General features: G+C 38.3%; 1 protein-coding gene across 7 annotated transcripts in view; it reads right to left on the bottom strand.

The window, feature by feature from the left end:
* SLIT2 (slit guidance ligand 2) overlaps positions 1 to 24129 on the bottom strand; it is a 1414056-nt gene that overhangs the window by 1358985 nt on the left and 30942 nt on the right. For all 7 annotated transcript variants that reach the window (XM_044062070.1, XM_044062072.1, XM_044062071.1 and 4 more), the window contains exon 3: positions 24006 to 24077. In XM_044062070.1, the coding sequence (XP_043918005.1) occupies positions 24006 to 24077 (72 nt within the window). The remainder of the gene's footprint in view (positions 1 to 24005; positions 24078 to 24129) is intronic.

Raw genomic sequence — 24129 nt, 5'->3', positions numbered from 1 at the left:
TATAAGGAAAATGACTGCACTTGATCTCTTTCACAAAACTAGTTTAGTATCACTTTTCAAGGTCTCATCTGCTGTGTGTATTAATTTTCACTGATAAGCTGTATAATGAGATATTTCAATTTCTTCCAGTAACCCTCCAATTCCATACATTTTCCCTTATTTCCTTGCTCTCACTTTGGCTATAAAGTTGCTTAGGCAGAAATATGTACAAACAACAAATATACTGTCAGAAAACGCAAAACTGATTTTTAAGGCTACCTGAGCACTACATCTAATGTCTGTGTAGCTATAGCTCTCATTTCTCTGCCCATTCCCCCTTCCTTTATCTATTTCTAGTAAATTTAATCCCCCTCTGCTGATCTGTACTTCACCATTCCCTCTGGCAATGCATTCCAGGTTTCCTAGCATCCTCTTTCTGAAGTGACATTTTCATAAATCTGTCTAATAATCCCCCCCTTCCGGCTGCCACCTGTGATCCCTCTTGCCTCCTCTCTTTGTTCTTTCCCTATAACTCACAGCAGTTCACAAGCTTCACATTGGTGTTGTGAATGCTTATCATACCCTCTCTTCTTCTACTTTCTTCCACTTTATGTACTCAAAACATTCAATGCCGTTCAACATATCCAGCAACTCTGATCCTTTCACAGCTTTAACTATGCAGCACATGCATGCATGCATTGAGATGCATTTCCCTTCTTCTGCATGGCCATCAGAAATATCTAGACAGAGTATTGCAGATGAAGCTTTTCCAGCATGATGAATAGTTCTGAGATACTATATAACTACACCCTGGCATCTGTACAAAAATATTTTAATTTAGAAGCAGCTTACCTGTTGACATTAGTAGCCTAAATACCTCAGATGAAACACATCATACCGCATTTCCTACCATCACTGTAAGTTTATCACACTTGTTTTAATTACTACTCAGTATAAAAGTAAATAAAGGTAAAAATGCCACAGGCACAATAAGCATTTAACTAGAAAAAAAAAGGTTCTGTAGAAAGTGAAGCATAGCCTCTAGGCCTATAAGTTCAGTGGATTTTCACTGACCTCCCACCTTTGCTTTATGGTGAATTGTTTGATTCGGGGCTATTGCCCTACCGCTTGTTTTTCTAGTTTTGCCAGGCTTTCACACAGGATTACCACAACTCTAGCAGTCATTCTAAACCACTTCATTCAAAACCAGTACATCAATGCTGCATTTGTAGACATCTAGAAGCTTACAGTCCTTTGAATGAATGAGTTACATACCACTTGGCAGACGGCAGTCAAATACCAGCGCTGACACAGGATATTTTATGATTGAAAAGATACTTAAATACATAATAGAGGCTAAGTTTCCTGAGAAATTTGTCTGAATTCTGGAGTCCCACGGAGATGAATTGGCTGCCACACAACAATGTCCCTTCATCAGGCCAACTTGACAGTTGCAAACAAAAAGAATTTTCCCAGCTTCCCCCCAACTAATATAAAATATTTGCTCTTGACCAACAGCTGCTGCAATCAAAAACAAGGGTCCAAAGTGTAAATTATTATCCTACTCTGCAGCAAAAGTGCGCTGGTGTATTTCTATAATCCCCAAACGTTCTGCTCATCCTTAAGAGATAGTACAGACTGAGAAGAAAGATACCCTGGTAGAATACATTTTTCATAAATGGTACTCTGTAAACAGTTGTATAAACTATGCTCTTTTTGCATCTACATGGAAATTACTGCACAGAATAAAAAAAAGTTTTGTTCCTTTAAAGAAATACTTAATCACATATCTTCTTATCCTCAGCCAATGATTGTCATTATTATTCCTTTCAATCCAGTATTTCAAATACGTAAAAAAAAAAGAAAAAAATACACTAAAGTTCATGCACAAATTAAATTTGGCATTACTGAGACATTTTTACAGAACTATTTGTGAATTGCCGTCTTAAATGTTCAATATCAGGTTGACATTACCATGTTTGCAAACAGAACACAAAACTGCTTCCTCCTATCTTTTATCCCTGTTATAGTTTTTTTTTTTTTTTTTTTTTTATCAGAATAGGTTCTTTCCTGATGTCTTGAAGGATCTCATGCAAATGAAAATCGTTGCTAGTTTCATATCATCAAAGCACTCATAATAAGAGTACTGGTTCAAAAATAAAATTTTATCTGGAACAATAATGCCTTTCCACATATATGAAAATAAAAGAGAGAGAGATAGAGATGAACTATGTCCATGTAGAAAGACACTTTACAGAAGGATCTGTCATATATCAGCTGTCCATCTGAGAATACAGAAGAATCCATCATGTACCAACTGTCAATCTAGGAAAACCTACTAGAATGGTTACATCTGAGAGAGGCCCTCAATGTACTAAAGGGCTAAAATAAATGATTAATTGCACAATATTGTATTAATAACTACATGTACCAAAAATTGTAATAAACATCTAGAAAAAGGGAGAACAGGATATTCCAGGATTCAGGTAGGTATCCAGTCCTTGCACAATTAGCCTAAAAAACACCATCTAATCACAACTAATAGAAAGAATACCCATCACTCATTTCCAGGTGACTATGACAAGGGAAACCAGCTTTCCAAAATACAGATTATTCTAACTACTACTTAATGTTTAACAGAAGGTGATAACTCTGGGTTAGAAAAATGATCTTTTAATACAGTATTTAAAAAGAGCACATAATGGACCATCTGCAGATGAATACAGCAGTAATGTAAGAATTGACATTACTTCCTTTTAAGTACTGAAATGTTTTTTCTTTCTCTAATTTTTATTTCATTAAGTTAAAGTGTATAAGTTTTTTTTGTGTGACAATTTAAATACACACTCACTATAAACGCTTCTTATTTACCTATATATTTGGTATTTGTTTACCAGGAAAGTCTGACTTGGGCATGAGGTACCCATTTTCAGCAGAGGCCCAGGGAGAAAATCACCAGATACACATGGTTAACAGACATAATAAAGTCATAACATTCATGCACAAATATGAAAACAACACATTAGTTTGTCATAATAAAAACTCAACAGGCATAATAAAGTCATAGTGTTCAAACATAAATTATATGTAAAGCCTGATAATAGGAAGATACAACATTAATTACATAATAGAGGATTATCATAACGATTATTAATATTCTAGAAGTCATGAAATATGGTAACAGATTATATTGGTGAAGGCATAGGATAGTAGTATTCTTGAATAATTTCAGGCATCCAAAATGATAGAGACCCAAGTACCATAAATCTTTATCTCTGTGCTTTTTTCTAGTAACCATTTGAAATGTTGGGACACACAAGAGTGAGTCCTGAAGCATAGAGACTAAATGACTGAAAAAACGGGCTTACATATACTAAGCCTTCGATGGCCATTTCTTAGGATATTCCCCTTTCTCCAAGGTATGGCGATTTCAGTGTTAGTATATATAAGTTTGGGGGGATGTTAGGTACTCTTCCCCACATTATGGAGTGCAGAAGGCTTGACTCCATGCAAAAAAACAAGTTTAAAGGAGAATTGTGATCTTTGAGATGTGCTTTTTCCGGGTTTTTTTTTGTCTATTTTTTTATTGGACATTTCATCAGGGAGCTGTTTTTTCCTCATCACAAAGAATGTACTGTTGCTTTTATCAGTTCATAGAAACCTGGCTGCTAGATAAAAGAACTTTCATTTTGATTAAGGTAGGAAATGACACCCTCTACAATAACCAGTAGTAGAAAATGACTGATTCCTTTTAAATTGATCTTCACATCTTCAGTTTCTTTCTAGTAAAGCTTGCAACAAAGTTTATTACTCTGCTTATGTGATGTGAGTGGTTATAAAAATACTAGCTTTGCAACTATTACTGGAAGTTGTGTCTCAAAACAGTTTTGCATATAAATATTTCTTTCATCTGGTGAGAAGGTTAAAAATTAAAACAAGTGTTGATATAGCTAGTCCTCATAGTGCATTCAGAGAGACACGTGTGTGTGTGTGTGTGTGTGTGTGTGTGTGTGTGTGTGTGTGTGTGTGTGTGTGTGTGTGTGTGTGTGTCAATGTGTTTGGGCACTTTTTTACTAAAATGGTTCTACAAAGTTTGCATGTATATCATTTTTCATTATTGTCCACTTAAAGAGGACTCACAGTAACAAGTAATTATTGTAATGTATATATTACACAGTATAGCTGTTTCACTTAAGAAGTCTAGCATAGAAAAAAAATCTACAACTTGCTGGAAATCATGTTTTGATTCTAAAGTTAGCAATATATGCCTAGCACAAGGCAGAACCAAATAAATAGCATGGAACACAAATTAGATACTAATGGGGAAGAAGTATATTATTGCATTCTTTTTGTAATGTATTAGAATAGTCTGGTACAAAAATGCATCTCTCATATATTGGGAAAAGGTCTCTGTCAAAATCTTTTTACAAGACTGACTGAAATATAAACTCTTAGATGCCAGACACAGCTGATCCTGCGTATTTACATTTGTAATATAGTCAGTGTACATCTAATCTGATTTACAGCAGAGAGATTTTTTTTATAAGCTTAGAGTGAGCAGAAACATTCATTTTCAATTCAAACTTCTTGCCATCCCACCCTGCGGCACTGCAGTGAGACATATTTTTATATGCTGCACAGACTTTCACAGAACTAAGCATACCAAACGCAGTCACACATCCCACAGTCTTTGAATTGTCTCCTGTTTTTATTTCATGTATTAAACAGAAATACCGGACACAGTACAAGTACTGAAACAGAAATATAAGTTTAAAGCAGAATTACTTTACCTGTTTTATCTTTCTTTGAAAGTTTCTATGAAAATTAGAAAGTATATAGTTACTTGCTAACATATTTAACAATGACATTGCCTGCCACTCACAAAGTCATATGAATACTCCACAGACTGTATGAGTGATGTCCATCCACCTCTGAACTTATGCCCACCCTCGTAAGTTCAGCTATTCAAATATTATTTTATATAGGCTTCACTGTTGCCACCAACAATAACACAACTAATTTAGTCATATCCTGCTGAGTGTGGATGCATACTATCTCTTTCTTTCACACAGACACACACACACACACACACACACACACACACACACACACACACACACACACACACACACACAGTTGTCATTATTTAGAAAAAATGCAATGGTGGTATTCAGTGGCACCAGTGAGTACAAAGAACAATGCCTAAATTACAGCCTACACATAGGTCAGTGCAAAAATGAAAACGCACCAACGAAACAATAAGATTAAGTCTGTGGCCACATCATATTAACTGCTCAGAGCACAAACATAACAATGACGTTTCACAATACAGAAACCACTGACATTACACATTTACTGGCAAATTAAATAAATCTGCTGGTAAAAATGAATGGGAAAATAAATCTAAAGTACAGATCTAACTTAAAGCATATGAAATCTAAGACATAAGTCAGTTGTTTGGACTGCAAAACATGGAGAAGGAAGCACACACAGATCCAGTAGAGATTCAGAGATGATGAAGGTCGACTTCAGTGCATGTCTTCTTTTAGCAGCAGAATGCAGTAACTGCATAACAGCAGTAAAGAGTACACATCTGAACATTCCCTTCTGGAGTTAGAACAGGCTAGCAAACCCATTGTGTTATATGCTCCACATAGTGCAAACTGTGTCAATGTACCAGTGAAAAATACCATGCTGTTATCTGGAGAAGAAATGAGAAAAAATGAATAAAGACAGAATGACTATGATTAACACGCATGTTAGTGTGTTTATGTGCTTGCAATGATTTTCTGGAAAGCAGCATTACAGATGAATGATTTTTTTTAATAACCAGTTCCTATTTGAAGTAAAAGTTCTATATTGTAAGTTATGCAGTATCATGTTAATTTTATAGGTTCATGGTTAGGATTCCTATTAGACACTGTGTTTAAGCATCCTTCAAATAACATGTTAAACCAAGATCCCATCTGCCTGAGTTGGTGTGTCTAAGGTGGAAGTAAATGATATCATGGCACCTATCAAAAAGAGTAGAAACATCCCCAATGCTCTGACAAAATTCCCCCAGTAGAATAAATGCCACCTCCAATCTCCTCTGAAAATAGGCTATTAGCCTAGAGGGACTAACCCAGTCAACAGAGGATAAATAAATAAATAAATAAATAAACAAACACTCAACCTTTCAAGAAGTCTGAAAGTCACATAGCCACAGTAAATCAGCTAACAATAATGATCACTTACAGTGTACTCTTCAAGGGATTTCACACATAAACATGTTAACCCTGGACACTGTTTTACCAAGAACTGGAACATCAAAGTGGCCTCTGTTCGGGCTGTTTACTAATTAGAAGGCTCACAATTTCAAGGGATTTTGACAATGGTACAGACAAGAGTAAAAATAATATTCTTAATTCTATTAAAGCCTGGGTACTTCTTTTTGCCCAGCATGCAGGCAGTGCCATATTTTGTTCACCCAGTGACAGGTAGAATATTTGGCTCTGAGAAGTGATACACTTGTATCATGGTAAACGTAGCGTGGCACAGTACAATACCTGCCCTTGTTTTTAGTTATAAGATAAGGGCACTATGGATAAATGTATACGAGTATGCAAGGGATATCAAAACTAAAAATAAATACAATTCTTCATTTAGGTATACTTAACATTACGGTAGTTTTATCAAATATGATTTTCATGTTTTTGAGAGGGGGAGGATGACTGCAGAAGTGATGATCTGCATCCATTACTTAGGAGGTGTGAATTCCAATGGCAATTTTAATTACAATATTCTTGAATATCCAGAGCTCGATGATTTATTAAATTGTACATTTATTTTAAATTACAAACCCATAAAGTTTTGACAATTTTAAGGTAATAATCCATAGAGTTTTGTTGTCCAATGGAATGCCATTTTATGTGCAAGCAATTTTATAAATCTATAACTTACTGAATATTAGATAGCAAATTGGCATGTTTAATTTTGGTTAGACAATGTTTCTTTCATTTTTAAAGTAGTCATGAGTATGAACCAACGTCACATGATGCTTATTAATATGTCAACAAAAGCACTAGTTTATTCATTTTATTTTGTTGTTTTTATAAAATCTGATCCAGTCTACTATAATTTGATATAGTTATTCAAAAGTGTGTTTTGGAGGTTTCCATACTAACAGTTTTGTAACCTTATTTTATGCAAAGTAATATAGATTAAAACATAGTAAACATCTAACAGTATTTTGCCACTATTAACAACATTCAATGCTCTACTCTCCAAGCCACAGTAGGAAATACCCGTGCTTAAACTGGGTCTACTACAAAGCTTGTGTGTTACGTGCTCTTGATACACCTACTGGCTGCTACTTGCTTGAATAGGCAAGTGCTTGAGCTCCTGTAACTACTTTTCATTCATAGCCCTAGCAGAGCTCTAACTCTAATTCAAAAAGTCTCTTTCAATCCCTAACCCTGAAACTTCCTTCTTGCCCCCTAAACCTAAACCCCTCTCCCATACCTTAACCCTAAGACTCTCTTCATGCTAACTAACCCTAAAACTTCCTTCCCACTTCCTAAACTAAAGCTAAAAAGCTGCAACTTGACCCCCTTGAAAAAGTTGGCACTCAACAATGCATTCTCATACTTTAATACAACCATCAAAAATATACTTAACCACCATGCCCCCCCTCCCAGAACTATTAGAATTAAAACTAAATATGCCCCCTGGCTAACTAAAGATACAAAAGCATTCCTCAAAAACAGGAAAAAAGCCTGGACACAATTTCATAAAAGTAAAACACAAACAGACAAACAAAACTACCTTGAACTACACAACAAGGCCAAAAAACTCATTAAAACAGACAAAATCTCCTACTACTAAAATATTCAAAATAAACATGCAAATAACCCCCAAAAATTCTGGGCAGCAATCAACTCTGTCTTACAACCAGGAAAAACTTCCACCCCCAGTCCAAAAACAGTAAATAACCATGACAATATCCCCCACACAATTCAACAAGTTCTTTACAGACACTATCCAAGCCCTTGCAAATAACCAAACTAGCTTTAGTAACCTCACTCCAACAAAATCCTCTTATCCACCTCAAACTAAAGGCTATGGTCCCCACTTCAACTTTCATTCAGTATCAATCAAGACCATACAAAAACTTCTCCAAAAATGCAAACCGACCACCCTAGCCACCGATAACCTACCCATGGAATATCTAAAACTAGCTGCAGAAGCTATAGCCTATCCTGTCACTATCTTAATTAACAGATCCATCTCAGAGCGTACAGTACCCCACTTATGGAAAATATCCCATATAATACCACTTCACAAAGGGGGTAACTCTTTTGAACTTAATAACTATCGGCCCATAGCTATACTATCCCCCCTTATCAAAAATCCTTGAGACGGTAATTCACACACACTTGATGAAATATCTCCAAGAAAACAAACTACTATCCATACAGCAACATGGCATCAGACCCTTCTATTGTACTACCACCGCACTTACATAATTCACCAACACCATTAATAATCACAGAGATAATGGACTGCTCGTATCTGCTACATTCTTAGATTTATCCAAAGCTTTTGACATGGTCAATCACCCGAAATACTTACACTCACTCTCTTCCCTAAACCTCAGTACCTCTTCTATTTCTTGGTTTAAGAGCTATCTATCTGGTAGTCAGCAAGCTGTAAAATGGCAAAACCAAATATCCTCCTTGCTACCTGTTTCTCTAGGAGTCCCCCAAGGCTCAATCCTAGGTCCTTTACTATTCACCCTGTTCACTAATTAACTTCCATCCACCACACCTAAAGCCTCTATAGTGCAATATGCAGATGATACCACTATAATATGCGCAGCCCCCACACTAGATCACCTCCTCTCCCAAACTCAAGAATGCTTCTCACTAGCCAAAACTTGGTTCACCAACCAACAGCTCATTCTTAACCCAGCCAAAACAAAATTACTCCTCTTTAGCTCATACAGGTCCCTACCCCCCACAGATAACTTTAGAATCTCCTCCAACAACAATACCACTATTACCCCTACCAATCACACCAAGCAGCTAGGTGTGGAAATAGACAATCACCTTAGATTTGACCTACACATTGCCCAGACTATAAAGAAAGTTCATAAAAAACTCGGGCTACTCTATCGAAACAAACACTATCTCTCAAATAACTCCAGAATAACAATAGCAAGGACACACCTACTATCTACTTTACTCTATGCCTCCCCTGTGCTCACTAACCTTCATAAAACTGATCTAAACAAACTCAAATCCTGCTATAATAAGATAGCTAGAGTCGCTACAGGCTCATCCTATAGAACACATCTTTGTATATGTCTCAACAAGCTTAACTGGTTAGAGCGCCCACTCATACTTCAAACCAATCAACTTTCACTAGCCCACAAAATATTACACCACTCAGATAAAATCCCAGCTCTACAACACCTACTTCACCCTCACACCACTACAAGAACCTTAAGATCTAGCAACCCAAATCACCTTCAGGTTACCAAATTTAACAATGAGGCAGGAAAATCCATCTATAGCTACTCTATCTCTAAACTCAGGAGCTCCATTCCTGCGCTCTTAACATCCAACAACTCCACCACTCAGTTCAAGAAACTCCTTAAAATTCACTTTATGAACAACAGGCAATGCTCCTGTCTTACCCCTGGATAATACTCTAGAATATAGCTAATCTCACAGCTTGTCCAGTAACTACTGATATGAATTATATGTATACCTGTCATATTTAAAAATGTGATATGTACTGTCTTACCTGTTGTTCACAATAATCACTCAGAGTGTGTACTAAATGCTGCCCATTAGTTCACAATGTTAGTCTGCCTGGAATTTATGTCACAAATAATGCCTGAAAATGTTAACATGTATTAATTGGAGCTTTTCTCCCCAGGTCTCCGCTGAAAATGGACCTGTATCCAATCAGACTCTCCCGGTTAACAAATGTAAAATAAATAAATAAATAAAAAAACTTAAAACATCCCTACTGCTCCCTAAACCTAAAACTCCCTCTTGCTCCTTAATCCTTAGACTCCCTTACCACAATATAATCCTAAAACTTCCTTCTCCACCTGTGCTCTAATCCACACTGCCACTGCCCCTCACTCCATCACTACCGCTAATGCACTCACCTTACTCAGACTCAAATAATATGTACAGGTAAGTTGTATCAGTTGCTTCCCTGAATTCTTATTTGAGTTTGAAAGTAAGCAAGTAGCCTACCCAAGTTACAAGATGCCCAAGTCCTTGGCTTTGAAACATGCAGTACAATACCTACCCACAAGAATCCCTCATTCTTGGAGACTTCAATATAGATTGGAACACCTGCTACTCAGCAATCCCAACTACACACATAAATCTACATGGGTTCACACAAATAATAACCTCTCCCACTAGAATTAGTAAACTCTCTAACAGAGAAAGTATCCTAGACTGGATACTTATCAATAGCCATCCCCATATGTACAAGTCTGGAACATTCCCTAACGACCTAAGTGATCACTCTCCAACCTTCATTATTAAGCACAAAGCTGATAACTCTCAACCTGGAAACATCAAAAATCTGGACAAGGCCCATGAAAAATAGGCATAAATCTGTACGCTGATTAACATACACTTTGCATACGTAATTACATAACCCCACCCACTCCAATGGAATTGTGGGATATCAACTTTCAAATGCAACTGAAGAACAGACAACCAAAATATGGCACCAGAGTCCCCCTGCAGCTATTCCAATGTCCCATTACCTGGCTATTTCACCCCATTTATCATAGACACTAATGTGCATACTGCTTTATTTCTACAATGATTATTTGGATTTTATTTTTAGAGTTTATAGCACAATGCACAAACACTAATAGACATCAGCTAAACAAAGCAATACTGTCTCACAAGGAAAACAGACTTAGTATTAAAACCTCTCTGCCCTTGAAACTCACATTCATTGAAACAGCATTAGAACCCACACAGCCACACCACATCCAAAGAAAATGCATCTGTCCTGTGGTGCATAAAGATTACCGTTGGGCTGTTTTCAAATCATAGGCCTTTTGCACATGTAACATACATGTGGTCTTTGGTGGATAAAGATTACCTTTGGGTTGTTTTCAAATCATAGACCCCTTGCACACAAAACATACATGTGGTCTTTGATACACCTTCCTGATTGTATTAAATTATATTCCTTGTATAATACAGCACACTTGTTAGAGTGTGTTTTAAATTTACTGTTTTGAATATTTTTCCAGTAAGCAATAAAACAAAATGCATGAACCAATAATAACAAAACTGCCCAATTCAGAAAATTTCCATCATAAAAGTCTACTCAAACTTCTACAGTCAACCAGTATCAATAAATATGCACAATCTCTGCAGAAGTAAAAGTCATCTAAATAATTCCACGTTAAAGGGATCTATAACTAATGAATAGGTTGCTGCTAGCAAACAACTTTATATTTCATTGTTTCATCTACAAATAAAGTACCTGTTGCCCATGAGGAATAAATTGCCTATGTTCCATTAAAAAATGATAAGCTAGTAATATTACAATAGGAAATGGATGTCAAACTGACAACAGGTTCATAGTTACTAGATATCTCTGCCAAATTGGATATTCATAGGACAGCAGCATCTATTCCCTTTAAAAGTGCAACACAGTACAGTATCAGCAATCCATCTACATACTATGGGAGTAGAACCCACAGCCCTCTGCATCAAAAGCAAATATTTTACCTGTTGTTTGACTAACAGCAAAAACAGGCTTGTCACAAGCAGCACTAAACTTTTCTATCCCTGCAGCACAAGAAATCTGGCAAAAGCCTAAAACCAGGGACACATTGCTTGCATAATCTTAGAAAAGTTGCTAGAATAAAATGTTTTGTGTTACCATACGTTTCCTGAAAGATTGGAAGACTGAAACTTAAATGGTTATCATTATTTGGTGAATTCGGTTCTCATAGATTTGCAAGAAAACCACAAATTTTAAGAGGAACAGACCAAAAGTACAAGCTAAACATTCCAGACATAATGTAAAACTTCTCCTTAAATTGCAAGTGGTGGTGGTATAGGTAGAGAATTTAAGCTGTTGCTCCTTGTACCTAAGGTACAGGGTTTGAGGCACTCTAACTATCACCAATTACACCTAACTGGAGCATTTTACACACACACACACACACACACACACACACACACACACACACACACACACACACACACACACACACACACACACACCTCCCCCTCTGCCTTAGCTTAACAGATATGACTGCCATTTCTCCCTCTAGTAGCATCCATTTCTTAACATAGTCAGAAAAAAGTAGCTTTAACAGATGCCGCATTTCTCTCCATGTCACTCCATGCAGTACATAAACAGCTTCATCACACACCTCTCTGCCTTAGCTTAGCAGATATGACTATCTCTAGTATTAACAGCTAAACAGAAAATAAAAGTAACAACAGATATGACTGACTGCTGTTTCTGTTTCTCTCTGTCTGCAGCACAGAAAACAGCTTAACAGATTCAGCAGACAAACACCACTCTGCCTTAGCTCAACAGATATGACTGTTGTTTCTCTCTGAAAAGTATTAACATTGCCTTAGCTTAACTGATATGACTGCTGTTTCTCCCTGCAGCACATAAAAATGGCAGCACATAAAACAGCTCAACAGATTCAGCAGACACACACCACTCTACCTTAGCTTAACAGATAACACTAGAAAGAGAAATGGCAGTCATAACAGCTGAAGAGAAAAAAAAAGTAAAAGTAGCTTAAGTTGATATGACTGCCATTTCTTAACAGATTTGGTAAAAAGTAGCTTAACAGATGCCACATTTCCTCTCCTTGCCACTGCCTTTTGAAAGTGGAGCCCATGCAGATGCAATACATAAAACAGATTCAGCAGACACACACACAGGTATAGGTTCATAGGTTCATAGTTAGGTACTAGGCTATCGGCCCTGGGGCCTATACAAGCCCAGCCAAAAAGGTACCCTGGCATTTGCCACCCAAGAGAATTATTTTCCTGTGTCACTGTCGAGCAGAGCCACAGAGATGATTCCCAGGGTGAATTTCCTATTTCCCATCCAATCATCAAGATTTTTCTTGAAGAGTGCTAATGAGGAGGTTTGTTTGATATAGATAGGTAGTTTATTCCAGAGTATGGGAAGTCTCTGGGACAGGAATCTATCCCTCCGGCATGTTCTGTTTATTGTTGTGACAAGGTTTAGGTACCTAGAGCATGTAGCTCGGAGGGATTGGGATTTCTTTAAGTGGAGCATGTCCAACAGCTCTGGGTTTCACATAGCTTTGTATGTTAGGCAGAGATCACCTCTGAGTAGGCGATATGCGATGGAGTAAAGCTGGAGTTTTTTGAGACGGTCTGCATAGGGCATCTGTTTGAGGCCGGTAATCCTCTTTGTGAGGTATTTCTGCTGCCTTTCCAGTTGTTGTAGATGTCTTGTGAGGTACATACCAAAAGGGGCTTTGCACTCTATAATGGGTCTAATGAGTGATGAGTAGAGGGGAACAATGACCTCTTTTTTTCTGGATGAGAAACCTTTTGTGATGAGGTGTGCCATGTAGAAGGATTTCCTGACTACTGTGGCAATGTGATTATCAAAGGAGAGACTACTGTCCACCTGTGTCCCAAGATCTCTTATCACACTTTCGGTGTTAAGTATACTACCACCTATGTTGTAGTTCATGGGTACAGAGTTTTTACCAAAGGGGATGACAATGCACTTTTTGGTATTGAGCTTGAGGCCATGGCTTTGACACCAGGCATCTGTCTTAGTAAGGCCCTTTTGTAGGATGTCCACATCGTTAGAAGTTTTGATTATGGCTCCTAGTTTGCAGTCATCTGCAAACTTCGTTAGCCAAAGGCCTTATGTGTTAGCCTGTGCTTCAGAGAAGTATATACTAAACAGGATAGGACCCAGGACTGAACCCTGTGGTACTCCACTTGTCACTGGTCTGAAGTCGGATTTGGACTCTGCTACTTTCAGAGTGTGGGTTCTGTCAGTGAACCAGTTGGCAACTCATCTTGTGACATAGGGATTTATACCTAGTTTAGTGAGTTTATTTATAATTCCAGACGGGGGGGGGGTGTCAAAAGCCTTGGCAAGATCTAGATAGGCTGTGTGAACCACCTTACCCTTGTCTACGGCTTTGGTGACTGCTTCAAAGAAGTTTATCAGGTTTAGGAGACATGGTCTGCCTTTTACAAACCCAAACTGGGTGGGGTGCAGAGTTTGGAGATTACCAATGTCTTTGTTTATAAGTTCCATGATGATACGTTCCATGGCCTTGCAGACCAGGCTTGTCAGGCTAATGGGGAGGTAGTTCCCGGGGTCTGTGGTGGCTCCCCCCTTGTGGAGTGGGATAACTGTCGCTGTGCGCCATTCAGCAGGCACAAAGCCTGAGGTGAGGCTATGATTGAAAATGGTACTTAGGTGGGGTGCCAGTTCGTTCTGTAGTTCATGTAGAATTCAGCCTGGGATGTTGTCTGGTCCCATGGATGCTGTGTTCTTGGCTTTGGAGAGTGTGGTTTTTACCTGTGCAGCCGTGATTACAGGAACTTTGCATTCTTCCGGTATAGAGATGGGCTCTTTAGGGGGTAAGAGGGGGGTAAAGTTTGTACTGAACCTATCTGCCAGGATGTTGGCAATATCAGTTGGGTTTGTATATTTAGTGCCATTGTGCTGTAACTCAGAGCAGATCTGAGTGTTGCCATTGAGATTCTTGACATAGCTATAGAATGCTTTGTGGTTGTCTTTAGAATCAGTGGCGATTTTGTTTTTGTAACTAGCTTTGGAGGATTTTATCAGGGATCGCAGCTTCTTACTGAGGCTGACCAGGGAGCTCCTCCACTCATGGGATTTTACTCTCTTTTGCAACAGTTTCTTCCTTTTGTTGTACAGTTTGTTTATGGCAAGGGACCACCAGATTGGCTTCCTTTTTTTTGGAGGCTAGCATCTTGGTTCTGTTTGAGATAGCATGATCCATGCACTCATGTAAGTGCTTATAAAGTGCAACTGTGTAGGATTCAGTAGTCGTAACTGTATTGCCCATCTGCATGGGTGTCATGAAGTTCACCACTTCTGTCTTAAGAAGCATGAAGTTGGCTTTGGAGAATTTTTTTACCGTGGTTTCCTTAATGGGGGGTGGGGGCAGTATATGGATATCTAGGGTAATTAGCTTATGGTTGGATCAGACTAATGAGGCATTGACTTCAGGTATGGAACACCGGTCACTCATGTTGGTAATGACTAGATCTAGGATATTGTTGCCCCTGGCGGGAGTGTGGATAAGTTGATCCAGGGCATTGAAGTTTATGAATTCCAGAAAGCGTTGAGCAAAGGAGTTGGTACATGAGTAGTTTTCCCAGTTAATGATGGGGTAGTTGAAATCGCCCATTATTAGGGTGTCTGGTTGAACCCTAATATTTTCCAGTATATCAAGAAAAGAGGAGTGGGAATCCTGCGGCATGGTGGGTGATCTGTAGCAAGCTACAATTTGGATTGCAGTTTTGCCCAGAGTTAGTTGCACTTGGATAACCTCGGCTGCATTATGCTGAGCAACTAGCCTGGAGATGTGGATATCCTTAATGACTATGGACAGACCTCTGCCTTTGGTGTTCCGGTCCAGGTTACATGGCCGAAAAGTGTATAAAAGTATAGCCTGGTAGTGCAGAGGTGCTCTCTGGAGCCTTGAACCAGGTCTCAGTCATTGCACAGATATCAATGATCTCCATTTTAAGGAGTGCCTTGAGTGAGTGCATTTTGAGATTTAGACTTCTAGCATTGAGTAGCATCACCCTCAGTTTTTGCTTGCCTGTTCCTGTTATGGTGGTGAATTTGTCATTTGAACCTTGCCTAAAAAGGCACTATAGGGGCGGCAAGAACCTTAGCCAGTATCCGGAATCCCAGGGGTGACAGGTGCAGGCCATCTCTGGCAAAGCATCATGGTCTGCCGGCCATATCATCCCAGGCAGACAGATACTGGATCCCTTTAGAATGGCACCAGAAGCTTAGCCAATTGTTGAAGTCAATCATTTTGTCCTTGTACTGCGGCATCATTCTGGGTTATGGCAGAATGCTATTTAGGGCTAGGGTCATACCTGCCTGGGCTACAAGATCGGAGAACTCTTCCATGTCTTTTTTCATGTAGTCCAGGGAGGTACATCTCAGGTCATTCACAACAACATGGACAATGACAGAGTCATATTTGTACTTGTTGTGGAGTGACCTGAGTGTGTGGGTTATGTGGTGGATCCTGGCACCTGACAGGCAGCTGACATTAACCTTCTCCTTGTTTACCCTGGTGAGTGGGACATCAGTGTGCCTGACTATAGAGTCACCTATGACTAGTGTGTTGGGTATGTTGTTTTGCCTTATGAGCTGTGGTTGAGTGGCACACTGTGGACTATGTGTCATTTGGGTTGTGTTGGGGGTGCAGGTTGCTTGCATTTCTGCTTTGGAGGTCTCTGTTGCTTGAGCTGATTATTATTGAGAGCCTCCGCGAATGTTTTTGTGTTTCTATGTGTGGATTTTGGTGCTGTAGATTTAGTGAGACTATGTGACGAGTGTGGTGTGGTGCAAATGTTTACCTTCTCCTCTTGACTGTCAAGTTCAGTCTTGATTGAAGAGAGCTTTACCTCCAGTTTGGCTAGATAAGTGCATCTCTCACAGGTTGTAGTGTTGTGTGGTAGGAGGAGAGGGTTGTCTGTGTACATGAGGCAATTTCTACATTGCCCCAAGATGCCCAGATTCATCAGATAGACAGGAGAGAACACTGGGAGCTGACCCTTGGACATGCCTGAATAAGTGAAGTTAGTGTAGAGAGAGAGAGAAACAGCACAGCAGTCATATTTCTGAAAGGGAGACTACATCTGTTAAGCAGCAGTAAGTGTATATTTGTGATACCTGTGTGTGTCTGCTGAATCTGTTTTATGTACTGCATCTGCATGGGCTCAACTTTCCAAACGCAGTCACAAATATACACTTACTGCAGCTTAATAAATGTGACTAGAAAGAGAAACAGCAGTCATAACAGCTGAAGAGAAAAAAAGTAAAAGTAACAACAGCTATGACTGCCGTTTCTCTCTGAAAGTATTAACACTGCCTTAGCTTAACTGATATGACTGCTGTTTCTCTCTGCAGCACATAAAAACGGCAGCACATAAAACAGATAATACTAGAAAGAGAAATGGCAATCATAACAACTAAAGAGAAAAAAAAAGTAAAAGTAGCTTAACAGATATCACTGCCGTTTCTTAACAGATTCGGGAAAAATGTAGCTTAACAGATGCCACGTTTCTCTTCTTACCACTACGTTTAGAAAGTTGAGCCCATACAGATGCAGCACATAAAACAGATTCAGCAGACACACACAGGTATCACAAATATACACTTACTGCTGCTTAATAGATGTAGTTTCCCTTTCAGAAATATGACTGCTGTGCTGTTTCTCTCTCTCGCTCTGCACTAGCTTCACTTAACAGATTTCTTCTCCTTGCACATCAATGCAGCAAAACAGATTAAGGAAGGAAAACAGCAGCGAGTAAATGGCGTTGCTGTGTTTCTCTTGCATATAAAGCAAAGGACCAGTAAACAGAATTTTAAGCCCCCAAACAGTCTTTCTTTGTTTTTTTTTTGCCTCATCTGGAGGTGGAGGACCCTGGGAACAAGATGCACTGCCTATGTAACACGCGCCATGCGGCCCAGTCTGTAGCAGCCAGCAAGTTAAATTAACATCAGGCATTCTGACAGGCTGTCTGCCTGCACATCATTGCACACCCTGCACGTGATGATGTCACTTGTAAAAAAACAAAACCCGGGAAGTTCGGAAATTAAAGGGGCCACTCGAGAATTCGTGGCACCCCCAGTATTTTGCCCTCAAACCGGTATTTACCGAGGAATTCAGTACGGTTGAGAGGTATGGCCGCCAATATTAACCTTTCAACTTTTGGTTTAAGTTCACCTCTCCTTAACCATTCCTGTATCAGATCATGATCAACATGAGGCTGTTCCATGAATTTTCTGTACTTGCAACTATATTTTTGACTTTTCCACATTTCTTACTTTCTCATCTGATACTTCTTTTTATATTTTTTCTTATGTTTTTTTGCTACATTGAATTGATGCCTTATTTTTGTCTGCTTCTGGTTTGGTTTCCATTCCTGCTTGACAGCAATATGCTTCTGCTGAACTAAGCAGAGAAGTCATCTTAGACTACAAGAACATGTTTTCATGTGCCAAAACTTTCACTATGTTTGGATCTGATGAGGTCAGCAGATATGTATAAAGTCCTACAACTTCAAATCTATACATGTAATAAATTTCGAGGACGCCCATACCTCCTTCAGAATGAGGAGTATATAATATTGGTATACACACTGATTTTTTACTTATCATTTGATAAGTGTGAAACATTTTTTTTTTGTTTTCCTGTCCAACTGATCCAATACATTTTGGGGCCAGTCACTCACCCCAAAACTGTAAGTCAAAAGTGGACGAGCAAATTGATTTATAGCTTGGACTTTGTTCCTAGATATCTGGGCTGTTTTCAGTATTAATTTTAGTCTTCTAAAATATTCCTTACTAAGTTTTGTTCTCATCTGCTCATGTTTTATTCTCAATCCTTCATCAATTCCCTCCTGCTCAAGTTCCTTTAAATTACATTCCGTCTAAAGAATTATATTTTTTGTGCTGCAGTTTTCTTCCTTTAAATGATACTTTTGCACATTTATCAAGACCAAATAACATTCTTATATCATCTGTGAAAGTTTTGACCACTTCCAGTTGTGTTTTCAGCTCCTCATCTGAGGAACAATACAGTTTTAAATCATCCACAAAAAGAAGATGAGGAGTCATTACACTTTGTTGTTTTCTGGAAGCCAAGTTATAACCATAACCTGATTTGTTAAACAGACAGCTTAATGGTTTAAAGCAAGATAAAAAAGAGCAACGGTAACAAAGAGTCATCCGGGAATATCTACCTTTGAATTTTTATCCCTGGGATAATAATTTGTCCTCTATCATGGTTTAGCTGCAAAGTGGTTTTCCACTCTTTCATAGTCACTGTAATCTAATTGATCAATGCAGGGAGTATCTTATACATATGTAAGCACTCCTTTATCCATTAATGTGGGATACTGTCAAATGCTTTTTTTTGTAATCTGTCCATGCCATACTTCCTCCTTTACAATTCTCCATTATATTATGACTTTATTTAACAACAGATGGTCATTTATTCCATATGACTTCTTTTTTTTTACCATTTTGTTCTATTGTCATGATTGAGTTTTCTTCTAAATGACTACACCTGCCAAAGAGTAATGCAGGTATCTAAGGTGAGCTCAGGGAGGGCAGAAACCTCCCGTGGGGCAGAAGGGCAAAAGCTTGTGTCATCTTGATTTCCAGTATGAATACAGACCATGAAAGCAGGACCTCATGATCCTTCTGGCTTTTACGATTTTAAGCAGGAGGTGACAAAAAAGTTACCACAGGGATAACCAGCTTGTGGCAGCCATGCGTTCATAGCAATATCGCTTTTTGATCCTTCAATGTCAGCTCTTGTTATCATTATGAAGCAGAATTCACCAAGCGTTGGATTGTTCACATAAGCTGGGTTTAGACCATTGTGAAACAGGTCAGTTTTACCCTACTGATGATGTGTTGTTGCAATAATAATCCTGCTCAGTATGAGAGGAACCGCAGGTTCAGACATTTGGTGTAAGAGCACCACTATAATAATAAAGGCACAGAAGCAGGACCAAGAAAATGGAATGATACCATTCAACAATCCCCAAAAATGTGTCCTTGCTTATGCCTCTGGTTATTCTTTTACTCCAGTTACAATCATCTCTGCTACAAATTGCACTACAAAAAGTGTTTTTCTCATATGTCCGTTTCCATAATTTTTTTGTGTATTCTCTGAGTGTCACTGTAAGGAGTCTGTTATATAATACATTTCCCCACTAATTTGCTACTGCACCTAAAACAATAATGAAAAAGTTTTAACATCTTCCATCTCTCTTCTAAAATGTATTTTGTCAAGTATAAAAATCAGTGTATAAAGTGTCTTTATATACTGCACATATGCCCCCATTTTTATTTTTTATCATGTTATCATCAGTTATTTATTTTATTTATTTATTTATTGAGATTTGGTGACTGGGAAAATCTGACTGGGTCAGAGAGCCATTTTCAGCTTGTACCCACTTCCATGTCTGATTTGTTTATATGAGGATGATTTTCATATTGTAACTTCTACTCCTCTAGCCTCTCTAAGAGGTTATATAGGTTGAAAACTCACTGTATAGATACATTGCAATCCCCAAGAGCATACATACAGGAACATAAATTTCCAACATAATATGTACAATAATCGGAGTAAATAAGGAACATGGCAGTATCAGTTTACTATTATATCATACCTGTAACATTAATCTTTTTGCCAACAAAATGCCTGCTTGTTTGCCACATTACCCACAAAATCTCACTAAAATGTGATTGTGGATGTGGCTGCACAATACATCTTGGTATACTGTCACCAGTTTAGGTCTGTAGGAGCACAGTATGGAATGGAAACTGGTCCTTTGGCTGTGCAGCAATTTTGCACAGGGTGTACAAATGCTGTTTTATTTCTAAAAGAAGATGGTTGCAAAAACAGGGCCATTATCTCATGTTCTTATATTGAAGGCTGACAACAGTTTTACACAATACCAGCTATTTCCAAGTTTGTAAGATAGTTGTCAGGCCTGTAAAATGTCACCACGTGTGGTCAGAAATGTGCTGATGATCTTGGTTAGGTGGCATACGTCAACACAATCAAGAAAGAACCAGCAGATGGCACATTGCTGTCTCCTTTACTATCCACCCAACATAATTGTATATATATATATATATATATATATATATATATATGTGTGTGTGTGTGTGTGTGTGTGTGTGTGTGTGTGTGTGTGTGTGTGTGTGTGTGTGTGTGTGTGTGTGTGTGTGTGTATATATATATATATATATATATATATATATATACAGACACACACACACACACACACACACACACACACACACACACACACACACACACACACACTAGTAAAAGCAGCAGAATAAACATAATTCTTTACATGTTTAGTATGTTTTTTGACACCAGAAGGCACACAGAGTGGTCAGTACACATAGAACATTAACACTGTGTACCACTGGACATAGCAATGTGCTACAAACCACATTAATCATGCTGCTGAACAGTTCACAGTTCACTGTTATGAACATGGACAAGCCAAAATAGAAAAGAAAGTCTTCATAGTCCCAGAATGGGTCTTGTAGAAACATCCCAAGTTATGCCTGATGCCTTCAGATTTATAAAGCTCTGCTGCTTATTACTGTTAGGAGAACCAATGACACTAATGCATACATAGTATTTAGAAAAGAAGATGTTATCATGATTTCAAAAAGGATATTTAAAATACCCAATTAAATGACTGCTACTGATTTTGAGACTCATGCCAGTAAATGCCAGTGAGATTGAAGTACACCATGTTACATATGTCAGTTCTTTGTGCAGTTAAACTTGTACAAGCATTTCAACTGGTTAAATGTAGGTTATATACACAGCATATTTTGTCTGCTGCTGCTGTAGTAGGCTTGGACCAGAGGGGAAAAATGCAAGTTCTCAAAAAGTTATAATTTTTACTCATTTCAGCTCAGTAAGAGTGACTTAAGTTAATCATTTGCCTGGATATGTTGTTATGCTTACTTATGGTTAGATTATGAAGGATGTTAGTCAGGATAAGGTACTCATTTCTCTGCTGTCTGACAGATCTTAGAGCTCATGACTTCTGTTATCAGTCAGACATGTATAACACCACTATATACTACAAAGACTGTTATTTAATTTTCAAGGATACATGCACAATAGTTGAACATCAACATGATCACTAGGCAGTGCAGCTTGACAGATGCTGATCTGAATTGGGTCAGATCTGTAAATGGCTGCTTGTACAACAGAGCACTAGGTGAACATGCACACACAACAGAAGAGCTAATGGTTCTCAGATTGCTGCAGTCTGTGTTTTTTCTGATCACATTTTATGTCTAATTTATGACAGTACCTCCTTTCAGATTACTTTTAGATTTTGACTCGTTTTGCAAACAATACTGCTCTTCAGACAGCTAAATTGCACTAAATTTTATAGTGCAGTAACACCCCTGCTTTTCTGTAAAACACTAGAGAATTCTGGTCTCACTGTTACTCACACCCATGATACACAAAGGTTCCTAGGCGTATATACTAGGTTAACGACCATCAGGGCCTTCATGCAATCCAGCCCATTTGTGTCTCTGTGCATCATGGGAGTTTATTAGGAGGGGTTAAGTTAGCTAGGAAGTTTCTAGAGGTTATGTAGGGGGGTATGTTAGTTTGGGCATTCCTGTCTGGCTCTGTCTATTAGAGACATAGAGAGCAGACGTGGGGTGAATTTCCAATTTCCCATCCATTGTTCAAGGTTACACTTTAATAGGGTTAGAGATGGACTCTGCTTCACATGGATGGGGTGTCTGTTCTAGAGCATGGGAGATTCCCTGAGACACATATCTTGCCAGCATGTCTTATTTATGCCACAAGCAAAATTTAAATCCTTGGATCTAGTGGTTCTGATGCTGTTCATTTTGTGGATGTGCAAAAGGCCTATCAAAGATTGATCTGAGAATGCCCTGTATGCTAGCCATAGATCAACTTGCAGTAATGCTTAGCAGACATAGTATAAATATAGAGCTTTAAGGTGATTCATATAGGACAATGTGTTTATAGCCTGGATTCTCCTGGTATGTAACCTTTGTGAGTATTCCAACTATTGCATATGTCTGGTCAGGTACATGCCAAACAGGGCATTATACTCAATGATGGGTAAGATAAGGGCTGAATAAAGTGGTACTATGACTTCCTTGGACCTAGATGCCGTGCCCTTACTTACAAATTGGGCAATACAGAATGATTTCTTACTAGCTTGGTCACATGTTGGTCAAAGGCCAGATTACTGCCTACATATGTTCCCAGCTCCCTGACTACCAGGTCATCCCTTAGGTGTATCTTATTGATGGAGTAATTAGCCTGAGTGGACATTTTCCCAAAAGGCAGTACAATGCATTTTGCTGCACTGAGTTTTAATCCATGATTTCAACACCGGTCATTTGTTTGTGTCATACCTATTGTAAGATGTCTATGATGTAGGGAGATCTTGGATAGCTCCCAATTTGCAGTCATCTGTAAATTTGGTCAGAGAAAGGCCCCTGACATTAGCCTTACCTCAGTGAAGTAGCTGCCAAATAGGAGCGGTCCCAGCATGGGAACCCTGAGGTATTCATTTGAAAATGCATCTGTTCACACTACCGCATTCAGTATTTACCATATTCTTACTCTTTGCTGTCATTCATGAAGTCATGACATTACAAACAAAATATGGCAGTTACCAAAAAGAAAACATACTTATAAAACATTATAAATCAAAATTAAAAAGAATAGAATACGTTGTATAACTACTTAATATTTTCTGGTACTCAAGTTTAGACACTAGCCATTTGTTTTATTGCAGTATCACCATGTAATAACATTGTCATGATATTTCAAAAACCAGAAAGCATCTCCTTCTGGATTCTTTTTCTTGAGAATTCCTTGCCCAAGATAACCAAACAAATTAATGAGACACTGCAAATGAATTTAAACTTTCTTCTCACCACAAGCCTAATGACTGAAGCAAATTTATGATTATCAACAGCTTATTTGCATTTAAAATACATGCTATGAGCACTTATTTAACTTCAAGAAGAAACAGCACCATCTCTTAACTGATAATTAAGGAAGTAAAACATATATCCATCAACCAAAAAAAAACAAAAACAGAAAATTGCATAAGGGTGCTAAACCCCAAGTGTATCTAAATGATGCTATAGTAACTTGCTGTTGTAAATATATATAATTTACTTACAGTCTTTCCAACTCTTTCAAGTCATGGAAGGCTCCCCTTTCAATAGTTGTAATCTTGTTCTCCATGAGCTGTCTGAAAAACAGATAGAGCAAGGTATCTTATCAAAAGTATCTGAACAGATGCC

This window comes from Protopterus annectens, chromosome 2.part1 (genome assembly GCF_019279795.1).
Source record: "Protopterus annectens isolate FY-2018-M chromosome 2.part1, PAN1.0, whole genome shotgun sequence".
NCBI classification, from domain to species: Eukaryota; Metazoa; Chordata; order Ceratodontiformes; family Protopteridae; genus Protopterus; species Protopterus annectens.
This window is presented reverse-complemented; position numbering and strand designations above follow the sequence as displayed.